The 12205-nt window shown below is 39.9% G+C and overlaps 1 protein-coding gene across 2 annotated transcripts in view; it reads right to left on the reverse strand.

Moving 5' to 3' along the window:
- The window catches only part of SKOR2 (SKI family transcriptional corepressor 2), a 19997-nt gene continuing 7792 nt past the window's right edge, over positions 1-12205 (reverse strand). Inside the window, exons 4-8 of one of the 2 annotated variants that reach the window (XM_090131004.1) lie at positions 9968-10033; positions 9474-9572; positions 5948-6015; positions 2238-2302; positions 1-631 (exon numbers count right to left, since the gene is read on the reverse strand). In XM_090131004.1, the coding sequence (XP_089987130.1) occupies positions 2240-2302; positions 5948-6015; positions 9474-9572; positions 9968-10033 (296 nt within the window). In that variant the 3' untranslated portion in view covers positions 1-631; positions 2238-2239. Of the gene's footprint in view, positions 2303-5947; positions 6016-9473; positions 9573-9967; positions 10034-12205 lie in introns of both variants that reach the window. The other variant, XM_031597056.2, reaches the window with a different exon arrangement.

Genomic DNA, 12205 nt, shown 5'->3' on the forward strand with positions numbered 1-12205 from the left:
TGTAAAATATTTCCAGAAGAGTACAATCTTAATTCATACAGCAGGCAAAATACCAGAGGAGAAAGGGACCAAGGAGGGGGGTATGAGAGTTTCCAGTCTGCTTTTAAAAAGCACTGTGTATGGCTCACGCTTTTTTATCCTTCCATCCCAGTGAGGCTCCATCTCAAAGCCACGTTTTCCTTTCCATAAAACAATCACTCTGCAAAAGCAAAAGATGATCTGGCGGATGGTGTCAGTGTTTGTAGCGTTGGAAGGATCATCAGTTCTCTTCACTGCTTATGTATGTGATTCATCAAAAGCGTTTCCTCTATTAGGTTTAGTAGTCCTTCTAAAAACACAAAGACTTAAACTTTGGTACCACCAAAAAAGATCCAGGACAGGCATTTTTTGATTTTTTTTGTTTGTTTGTTTGTTTGTTTTGTTTTTACTAATAAATGGCTGCTACGTTCTATTTAACATGGTTGTCCATGATGTTTTGAGGTCACTTGTCCTTGAGTTCGGAGGAACCTGATTTGTTTTACTTGTTCTTTATATCCCCAAGCACTTCCATTTTATCAGTCTTTATACAAGTTAGATTTCAGAACGGTGGGTTATTATTTACAAGGGAACAGCTGCAAAAGGTCCTGCGCTTCTAGGAATAAAACAAAACAAAACAAAACAAAAAAACCCACAGAACAAAACAAAGAGAAAGTGTTACCATCTCTAAGCCCAAATTTGGCATTTCTTTACTCACAGAATTACAGCACTTACTCACAGTCCCATGAAAATGGATACGCGAAAGTCACCTGCTCAGGGGAGGTTCAGGTTGGATCAAAGGAGGTTCAGGGTTGGATATTAGGAAGAATTTCTTCTCCAAAAAAAATGTGATGCAGTGGCACAGCTGCCCAGGGAGGTGATGGAGTCCCCATCTCTGGAAGTGTTCAAGAACTGTGGGGACATGTGGCACTTGGGGACATGTGAGGATGGTGGGGATGTGTTGGACTTGGGGATCTTGGAAGTCTTTTCCAACATTCTTGATTCTATGATTCTATGCTTATGCATCTTCTGAGACTAGCTAGTTAAAATTCAGAGTGCCATGAAATATTCCATTACAGATGAAGAGTAACTGACTGCAATATGACTACATACAACAAGACCTGATTTGGCACAGAAGGTCCAATAAGAGCAATACAGGATTTCTGGAAAACACAGGGCATTAACTGAGTGATTGCTTTGCAGCGCACAGGGTCTTCACTCCCTTGGTGCATTGCATGGGTACAGATGTGCATGCACATTTCTTACTACGACAAACCTCTCCTGCTTGGCACATTGAGGATCCAAAGTTGCATCTGAGCAATCGAGTTGTGATTCTCTGCTTTACTGGTTTAGCTTAGCAGTTAAATAACAGCTAATCTTCCAGGGCCTACTCAAAGAAATCCCCGTTGTCTGCAGGGATGGTGCATCACTGGCAACAAAAGTGGTTCAAGAAATACATCCATCCTTCACTCTCAACAAACAAACAGGAAATTCTTGGAGCTGTGATGCTGGGACCTCCCTATAGGGATTACTGGCTGCTGGAAACGTAATGGTGAGAACAAATGGTTCTGTTCAGCTGATGGTGCTCTTCTCAGTTCAGGCTGCCCAGGGCCCCATTCAACCAACCCAGCCTTGGGTTCTTCTCATGGTGAAGCACCCACATTTCTCTGGGCAGCAATGCCAGGGCCTCATAGCTCTCTAAGTAAATGTTAATTTAAATGTTAAGTCTTCAGCACCTGGAATTAAATGTCAAGGCAGTTTTCCACTTTCTGCTGAAGGTACATTTCCTTGAAGCAACTTTTTTTTTGGTGTCAGAGAGCAGAAGCTCTTGTTCAAGCCATTTGTTCAACCAGTGGTCAATTCTCAACACTATGTCCCACCCCAGTGAAACCTCACAATTTGGGTGATGATTTAGGACAAGAGGTAATGGCCTCAAGTTGCCCTGGGAGAGGTCCAGGTTGGATATTAGGAAAAGAATTTCTTCTCCAAAGAATGGTCAGGCCCTGGCACAGTCTGCCCAGGGTGATGGTGGAGTCCCTGTCTCTGGAAATGTTCAAGAACTGTGGAGATGTGGCAATTGGGCACATGGTCAATGGGCACGGTGGGAATGGATCAATATCACACAGCAAAACGATTCTCTAAATTCTTGCAATGGCTGCAGAGAAAAATCCGATGGCCAGGCCAGTCAGAATACTACCCCACCCCTTCTTTCACAAGCTTACCTTTAGCTTTTGCTGAGGTGTGCACCCAGCTTTTCTTTCCTGATCAAGCTTGCTGCATAGGGAATCTGCAACAACACAAAAAAAGCCACTGTTTTAAGCCAAGGTTTGGCTAACAACAAATGCAGGCTGGAATCTCAGCACAGCCAAAATACAGCAGGTTGGGAGTATCAGTCTGCATGTATTTATATCCCCATAATTAGGAAGTTCTTAATAACTATCTCTGCCTTGCACAAACCCGAGGAAAGCCACTGAAGTGGAACAAATAATTAAAGCAAAACAGAGAACATAGGTATATTAGGGAACGTAGTTATATTTAGGAACAAAGTGGGATGATGTGTTCGTAGGCTGCTGGGAATGCAGTATGGGACAGCTCTTTAAAATGCAACAAAACTAAATTGCTCTGAGATTTCCCTGTAGGTGGGAATCCAAATGGCTACATGTTCACTATTCCTCAATAGTGAATAGCTGTCTTTTGGAAAGAATCATATTGGGATCACAAAATTTATGCACCTCCACTCCCAGTGCTGCTGCAGACCGAAGTGACACGCTTCTGCTTCTAGGAACTCTGTGATATATTCAGAAGTAATGTCAAATGTGTTGAAATCATGAATTCATTTTCATGACTTCTGAGCTAACAGGATCAGTTCAAATCTGGGAGCAAAGGGAGCCACCAACAAGTGGCTGAATAAGCACGTTTCAGCTGAGCCTGTGATGTTTCTACTTCCTTCTCACTCCCAACATCACTCTGCATGGCCGTCAGTTATATAGGACATCTCCCAAGCTGTGCTGACCTAGATAACACAACGAGGTACATTCTGTCAGAAAGGGACTGTTCTCAATCCGTTTTTTTCTGCTATATTTGGCACATCGGTGTCTTTTCAATGTGTGTTGGTTTGTGCATGCTCCCAGTAATAAATGAAAGTGGAAGGGGTGGTATTCAGCAGGGAGAGTTTTTCACAAGTTAAATCACGTGCAATGTCATCTGCTTTTCAAGTTGCACAAACATTTTGTGAATCCAGTGCTGCAAAAGAACAATATTTAGGGCTGTTCGTGACACTACAATCCCTTTTTGTGCGTCCAGAGTGAGTGTTTGGGTGAAGATAGGATCAGTACTTAAAAGGGCAAGAAGATGCCTTTGATAAGTTTCCTGGAGCACATCCACTTTGGCTTCCTAGGAACTGAACTCTGCCTGGGATTATGCATGTAGAACTGATTTCCATCCTGATTTAACTACAGATGATTCCACCAAAATCAAATCAATATTTTTAAGCACCACTATTTCTCATTTCTATTCTCACTTATGGAGTGACAAGCATGCAGTGACCAACATCTCTGCAAACCTACATAACAATGTGAATATTCCCTGCATGTATCATGAACACATTCATTGTATGAAGCCTCAACATTCTATGTACAGCATAAAATAGGAACTGAACCTATTAGAGCTTTTCTTAATTACAGTAGGACTCCAAGGAACATGATCTCATACCTCCAAAGACCTGAGAATGCCACACCAGGGTGGATTTTTCCTTCTTTTAAAGACTACTTGTAAACCTTTAAAGATTGGGATAGAAGATGATGAAGAGAAATCAGTTTCGCAGGCAGATAGTTCCTGATTTATTTTCTTGTGTGCCATCAAAGAACAGAGCTGGTTGAAAGTAATACTGAGGGCTAGAGGCTATCGGACATCGAACATGAGAGGAGTTCTAGCTGGATCCAATTTTGAGGACTGAGCATTATTATCACCCCACAGTTGGCCGGTAGGGTGGAAGCCAAGACTCTGTACTGAATATAAAACCCATCTAAACCAGATGGAAAGACAAAAGGCTGTCAGAACAATTCACATTTCTAACACGTCTCAAAGACCTACTGCCTTTATCCCCATGGAAAAGTAGTAGGGTTGATCACAACCCATGCCTGAAGCAAAGTGGGACCTGCACGTACTCAACCATTTGGGTAGATGATGCTTCGAGGCAGGAAGAAGAGAAAAGCACACTCAGTGATTTAAGATCAATTTTCTTGTTAAATATGATGTTTTATTGATCGCTTCTTGGCACTTGGCTGAAAGCTTGGCATATGGTTGCAGTGCTTCCTGGCAGCTGCTCCAGGCACTCGGACCAACTTCTTATTAACAGAAATTGCCAATGGCCACACAGAGTCCGACACTCCATCCACCTACCAAGCCAGGTTGTGTCCGAAGAGGTCAATATCCATTTCAGATATTGCAACAGAACACTTTCTCAAAGACCTGAGACTTGCTCCTGACTTTCAGGAAGTCATAAAATAATTTTTCGAAGTCCGGAGTGGGCAAAGCATTAAAATTACAACTCATTGATTAAACAGTGAGGCTCTCAATGAGGAATGTTAAAACCTGTGCCACGTCCTCGTTGCTGTCAGTGCAGTGGCGGCAGAGCGACGGCAGAGGGCACTTGGAGTCTGAGCCATCGCCTGCCATCCAACAGCGCGACTCCCCTGCACGTGTTTGTTGGGGTGGCAGTTTATCATCGTGCTCTGCATTGCAGTTTCACAATGTCAGAAGTGCTTTTAAACAAACAAATGCCTTCATGGTCATATTGAAATGTTCAGGAAGAGCTAGTTTAAGTTTTATATGCACACAATAGCGAGAAAAGCAAGCAAGCGAGCAAGCAAACAAAGAAAAATCAACAACAGCAAAACAAACAACAAACCAACTCATTTATATAATCTTAAAAATAAAAATGACAAAGCCAAATTCTGTGGCTAGTTAAGCCAGTAATTTTTGTGTTCAGTCCTACATATCTATGAAGCTGAAAGAAAAATTGTGATTTGAGTACGCATTAAAAATTTCATCTTTTCTCTTTGCATTGCAATGACAAGAAAATTGCATGTGGGCAACTTTGTGAAAGCAATGCAACAGTGTTCCAGGTACAAACAAACCAAAATAACCTATCCTTGTTAAAAACAACAGACAAAATATATCAAAATAAATCCTGCTTTTTAATGTGAACCTAACGATTTAGTTTATCCATGGTGTGAGCCAACAAGGCCAATGGGATTCCAATGAAACTCTCTGCCAGATACTGGGAGATGAAGGGGAACACAGTAACAACTCTACATGTTAAAGAGTGGAGACCAGCGAAAGAGAAACCCCTCCAAAATGGTCTGGCAGTCGATTTTCTCCATGAAACAACCTCCTTCCAACACCCTCCATCTCTCATTGAAATCTCTGAAGTCAGCAGGAACAGGGAGCTCAGAGCTCTAAAAATAAGGCCACTCTAAATGCCTTGGAGCACAGTACAACATGTTTGACAATTGTGGCCTTCAGCTTTATTTTTATGTCCTAACCCATCAAGTAGAAAATGACAGCACCAGAAGACAACAACCCCTCCCATTTTCAGCAAGAGGAAAACTGAGCTTCTCAAGCAGAGGGCTGATTCAGATGTGGAGATTTTTGGCAAGCCTGACTCGGGAAAGCTGTAGTCTCAGTGTTCAGTCAGCACATTCCATTGAGTTGAAAGATGAAGATCCATCTGGTTATGGTATGAAAGTAAATCTCCAGGTAATTAGGCTCTAAACCAGTTAAGAACTGCATGCTAACGTGTTCCTAAGCATAAGGGAATGTGAGATCTGTAATATTACATCTACATGGCTTCCAGAGGAAAAAGATGAGGCTGTACTTAAAAAATCAAAGTGATAGTTCATAACATTTTTAGTCGAAGACATAGACTCACAATTTGTAGCTGCTGCACCATTTCTTCTCTGTATGCCAGCTCTCGTTTCATCTGATCTTGAAAATTATCTATTAAGAGGAGAAAAAAAAAAAAAAAAGACAAGTAAATGCAGTAATTAAAATAGAGACCATAGCAGAATTCATATAAATCAACTGAAACCAAACCCAACTGAAGCACACCAAAGTCTTTCTGTATGATATACCTAACAAAATCTTATCTAATAGGAGGTACTGCTGATGAGGAAACAGCTTTGGAAAAAAGAGATCCAGCTCTGTTCTCCCCCACTTTACAGATGTAGGTTCCTATGTTTCTCTTGCTAACTTTCATGCCCACAGTGATGTTCTCAATGGACCAGACTCTGCAGTCATCAGTCAAACTTCTACAAGAACTGGAGATAACAGCAAAAGCTGCTTTGCTTTGGTATAAATCTGCTGACGTCAATAGGGACATCCAGGATGTGAGAACAGAAAGCGTTCAAGGATACAGGATTTGATTTGTAGTTTACAACATTGTGCTGACAATTTTGAATGCAGCTCAAATTCCTTAAAGAGTGACGTGGAATTCAGATAGAAAGACAGACCACACCTTCCCAATCAGCTGGGTTATGGCACAACCTTTCAGCTCTGACAGGGTCTTGCTGAAGAGTACTAAAAAGCCAAAGCAGCCAGAATGGCTTATTTACAATTAAAAGACTTCAACAGTCATGTTGACTGTTGGGCCATGGCTCCAGAACTCATGGAGCCTCAGTTCAGTAGCTGTTCTCCAAGCTCTGTGCATACGTCTCGCCACGCTTTGTTTCTTCACCAATAAATCAGGAATAATAGCACTGCTTCATCTGCCTGGAGCACAGGGAGGATTAATAGATTAAATGACTGTGGGATACTTTGATAGGGCAGTAATGGGAGTCACAAAAATACCAAAATTGCACTGGAAAGATTTGATCCCAGATGAGGAATATCTCCTATCAATGCTCCATGTGCTGCTGTGGGCCTGGGAACACACTCGTTCTCTGCAGAGTCCCACAAGCTCACTACATTCTCAAACCAAAAGCAGAAGCAAGAAGACAGAACAAATCACAATGGAGTGGCAGGAGCTGCCTTGCCTTGGGGAAAAGGAGATATGTCCCCATCAGGTGTGGGCACAGGGAAGGGCTGGAAGAAACTAGAAGGGGGCAGAGCTCTGTTGTCTTTCACACAATAATTCGGTCCTGTCTAAATGAAAAGCAAAGGATGTTGCTTAAGAGGCATGGAGGCAGTGCAGGATGGTGAGAAAATATCAGGAAAACAAATGGAGAGAAAATTTGTCTAGCTAAAACCAGCAGGAGTCCAGCATGGCTACATTGAAAAGAATGCAATGACATCTTAAGGAATTTCTTCAAGTTTCATTTTTTCAGCCTGGTTTTTCCTCTCCAACTTGAAAGGAAAAAGAATGCAAGCCAGTTTACAATTTCTCCCTTGTTTACCAAAATTGCCATGTGGGACAAAAGGTGATGGTCTCTTGTCACCATGCTAGCTACTCTGTAGGTCCTCTTCCAGTTTCATTTCAATAGGAGCAGGCTACACAAAGAAGTTCTCCTCATCTCCTCTCTTCCCTGAACATCTCTTCACAGGCTCGGTACAAACAGCTCAGAAATCCTGCTCAGTCCTGCACTGCAACCTCGATGTGCAAATGGGGTTAATGGTGAGGATAACGCTTTTTTTTTTTTTTTTTCTCCTTCCTGCGGCAGACAAAGCCAGGAGCAATGCCCAGGAGAAAAGAGATGAATATTTAAAGAGTTTTCTTAACACAAACTTAAATACTTTAACTACTACTACGTTTCTACTGTTTTACTGCCACATCGTTAAATGCTGCCGGACAAAACGTGAGCCTGTCCACACCAGAGGTAAAGTCGGTGCAGGATTCTGCCTTCAGCACCTTCGGGGCGGACAGAGGTTCAGTCCTCATGGCTGCTCCGGACTGGGATGCAAACCTACTGTTCTCTTCCTCCTGCAGACCCACATGTCTCCAAGCCACGAGAAGTCCATCAGTACGATTTTATTTGTACCTTCCTTAGTCGGTTTTCAGACACTACTCTCCTTTAGTTGGGTTTTCTATGATTTTTCTCTCTAGCTTTTTCCTATCCAGCACCATCACAAGCAGTTAGAAACTTTACTAGGGAAACCTGCAAGACAAATAGCTTCTAACACCTGACCTGAAGCAGCAGCCCCATCTCTTTCATTGCACCACATACTGTTCTAGAGGACAAACCGCACTTATCTCAGATTTTAAACTTACTTGCTTGACAAAGACCCATTTTCTTGTTTTATTACATGTGGAGGAGGGTTTTTTTTGGTAAATCTAAATCTGTAAATAGGTTTTACGGTCACTTACATATATTGTTTATAGCACATTATCTGTTTTCTATTTTAATCCTGAAGAAAATTGACCACTGCTTTGTGGTATGTTGAAACCACATATTTTTCAAGTCGGCATACGCAGTCGCCACTTCCTTGGTCAGCCGTATGTGTTCTTTTCTTTTATTTGAATTGTATTTCATGTGGTTTAATTGCGCTGTTTATTTACATGGCAATGACAGAGCATTAATTTTACTGTAGAAGAACAAAAGGATAAATGAGTGACCCGAATGGCAAAACTCCAAGATGCCATTTTACCAATACCACACATCAAGCATTTTGATCTATACAAATTATTTGAAAATTACCTCACTCTCAAACCCACGTAATAACTGAATTTATACTGAAGGATGAGGTTATCTCCTTTCATTAATATCTATACCACTTCAGGCTCTCCTTTATTTATGAAGCTTTCGAGATCTGAGCTAAAGATGGAGTCATTTCCAGAGACCTGCCTTGCATTTCTCTGAATTTACCTTATTTACAGAAAGCAGAAAAATGTATTTTCTTTAAATAACAAGAAAACACAATCTGTATTCCCACCTCTACTTGTGATCCAAACATTCCTCAGCTTGCAGCTGAGGTGTTTGTTGAACTGGGGTTCTGGCAATGGTGGGTTTTGTCCCTGGAGTTTTTAGGAAGCAACTTGGACTTTTTAAGAACGGAGAGCTTTTGAACTTTTCAGGTAGCTCCAGGAAACCAGCCTGAGGGCTGGTCAGATATTTTCGTCATGCAGGAGTTAAGAGAAGTTATCAAAAAGCCAACTTCTGCATGAATGCACGTTTTCTCCATCTTTATGTCTTTTACTATTTCCTTGTGCCTGCAGTTCAACGTCCTGATAATTTCACGAAAACCTTTCTAATTGTCTGTTTCATTTTAGAATGCACACCAAAAGGGACATCTAGATTTTTCCTACAAAAGACTGATGTTGGCAGCCTGAAAAGCCTGAAAAGCCACAGTGGAAGTGCCATCAACCTCAGCTGAAAATCCTGGCAATACAACTGAGAACATGCTTCTCCTGTTTTTCACAACTCAACAACAAACAACAACTCTCTCTCTCTCTCTCTCTCTCTCTCTCTCAAAAAAAAAAAAAAAAAAAAAAAAAAAGCCAAAATCACAGATACGTGTCTTACTGAATACTGGGAAAGATGCATTTCCTTTCAACACCTGGAACTCCTGCTCCAGCCTCCTCCGTAAGTCAATTTGTTCAAACAAAACCTTCTGGAGTTCCTCTGAAAAGAAGGAAAGAAAAGTGGTGTTACTAATCTGTGGAAATAATTCTTGAGAGAACAGTTACTGAGCAATTCATTACGATAAGACAAAATATTTTAGCAGTTATTAAAAAGAAAAAAAAAGTGTTGCGTAGACCTACAATAGATTTTGTGCAGAAAGCCATGAATATAAATCAATGTAATATATTATTTTAAAGTATTATATTACAGTGTCATGTATTGATTGATATATATGCATTAATCTCAATTATATCCACCCAAAGGTCTATATATTATTCATATGTTACTTGACAAGCTTAAAATATGGTGCAGAACAAAAATGCCCCCTATTATCCTCATATTCTATTAAAACAAAGAGCAGTTTTCTAACAGAAGAGACACTGATTTATTTTTACCTTTCCCCATGTTTTCTACATCCTTCTTCAGAGAATGAGGTGAATTGGTTTCTTGTGTGTGTTCACCTTAAAAAAAGAAAGGAAAAAAGTTATTGATTTACCAATATCACTTTTCATCAGAATTGTCTTTATTGTTCAACTGCTTCAGAAAACATGGAGAAAAATAAAATAAAATTAAAGAAAAAACGATTAAGATTAAGGTTTCTCTACAACATCCAGATGTCATTTACAAACACAACTCTAGCTGAGATCAAAGATACTTTTCCTGGTACAGGCTTCTAAGATTTAAGCCTTTATTTTGATAGTCCTCTGAAAACGTGATTTTTTTTCTTTTTTTCTGTAGTTTATATGAACAAGGTTTTAAAAGAATCCATGAAACAGGTTTTTACATGACAAAATACCACTCTCACTGAAATTAATAGAAGATTTTCTATTACTTAAAGTTGAAGTATAGAAGGACTCTCAATAATTAAGAAATATTTGGTAAGGAGGCAGCTATTGAGCTAATTGGACTAATTCTTGGTTTTTGTCCAGCTGCTAAGTGCACATCATTAACTACTGATGAATAACCACAAGGAAGACATATGTAAATCTCCTCATTTATTTATGTATTTGAAAGAGTCATGGAGAAATTATCTTGGGTTGCGGGAAAATGAAAAGCCCTAGCACTGAACACAACAGGTAAGACAGCAGCTACTCAAAAGCTCACAGACACAGAGCATCAATAGCAGGTCACTACAGTGAGCTGATTGTGGAGTTGAATTGGAAAGTCTTGTTTTCTATGCAATCAGAAATATTTTTGCAAAACATTTATTTACGTTTTAAAAACCTATGCACTCTTATGTCCTGTAAACCTTGAAATGTTAAGATATGAAACATATCCAATAGCTGTGCACTTCAGCATTGCTCTCTCTTCCTATTTCTTTCTTTAAAAAAAAAATTAGCTCATTTGGGTGTACACATTTGCACAACTGACACCTGCTGCCATTAGTGCCATTTAAATCTGTTTACATAACACAACTATTAAAAAAAATCATTACTATATGATATTTGATATGAACAATGCATTTTCTGCAGGTGAGCTGTCTCTCAAATTAAAAGAAGCAAAAGAAACAAAAAGAAAACTATATATTACTCTCGAAGCACTGCTTGTATGTTGTCCCGTAGTGTAAAATGTTTAATTTAATATAGTGCACTCTTAAGCAGGATTGTTAATAAAATAAGTGTTTTGTTAGATAAGTCTAAAATAAATGAGAACACACAATCAAAAAGAAAAAAATTAAGTTTAGGAAGAGTACTTGTTAAATTGTAAATATCAACCATTCTCGCTTCCCAAATAAGTAAAGAACAGGATGGGAAAAGTGAAGGTATTTAAATGCAAATCCCAGCATTTGGGTTTTAAAGAATCAGCCTCATTCTTAAACTGCTTTCTGCTGTTCATAAAAGGGCCTCGACATTATTATTGTTAATGGCAATAATAACAACAATCAGATGAGTTTCACCTTCCCAGTCCCCCTCAAAGTGATAATCAGGAGTCTGCTCTTCTGTTTTTCCATACTTCCCAGAGGCCTCATCAAGTGCTGTGTACTGTTATACCTTAATTGAAAGGGAGGAGGTATTGAATATTTAACCAGCTTCCTTTCTCTTAAATGTTAATTAAAAGCTAAATAGGTGTTTAAAAACAAACAAACAGAAAGCCCAACGAATTTTAATCAGTCTACAAAAAAATCACTTCCCTTCCTAATAGCTCCACCAGAATTCTCTTGGGCCTTCTCTATGCAAAAGTTGTGTTCAGCACGATGGAAAACAAAAGCTGTGCAGACCCAGAGATATATGGGCATCTAAGCTTGCTTTCAGAGAGGCTTGGTTTCAATTAAGTCAAAAATCTAACTGTACCTCAAGTCTGCTGTCTAGGGGTAGAAAGAGGCAAAGTGTCCAAAGCCACTTTCATACCTCTGTTTTCTCTGATTGGCGGCAGGTTTTTTTTTATCTGGAGTAAAGATAGATTATATTTTGAGGTTACACAAATGGCATTCATAATCTGGAATGTGAATACCCATCCACTGCACAATGGATATTAGGAATAATTTCTTTTAGAAAAATAGTCCCTGTCCCTGGACATGTTCAAGAATCCTGGAGTTGTGGCACTTGGGGACATGGTCAGTTGTTATAGTGGGAGTGGGTTGAGATTGGGCTTGGAGATCTTGGAGGTCTTTTCCAACCTTAATGGTTCTGTGA

The sequence above is a fragment of the Phasianus colchicus genome, chromosome Z (genome assembly GCF_987193195.1).
Source record: "Phasianus colchicus chromosome Z, bPhaCol1.hap1.1, whole genome shotgun sequence".
In the NCBI taxonomy this organism is placed as follows: Eukaryota; Metazoa; Chordata; class Aves; order Galliformes; family Phasianidae; genus Phasianus; species Phasianus colchicus.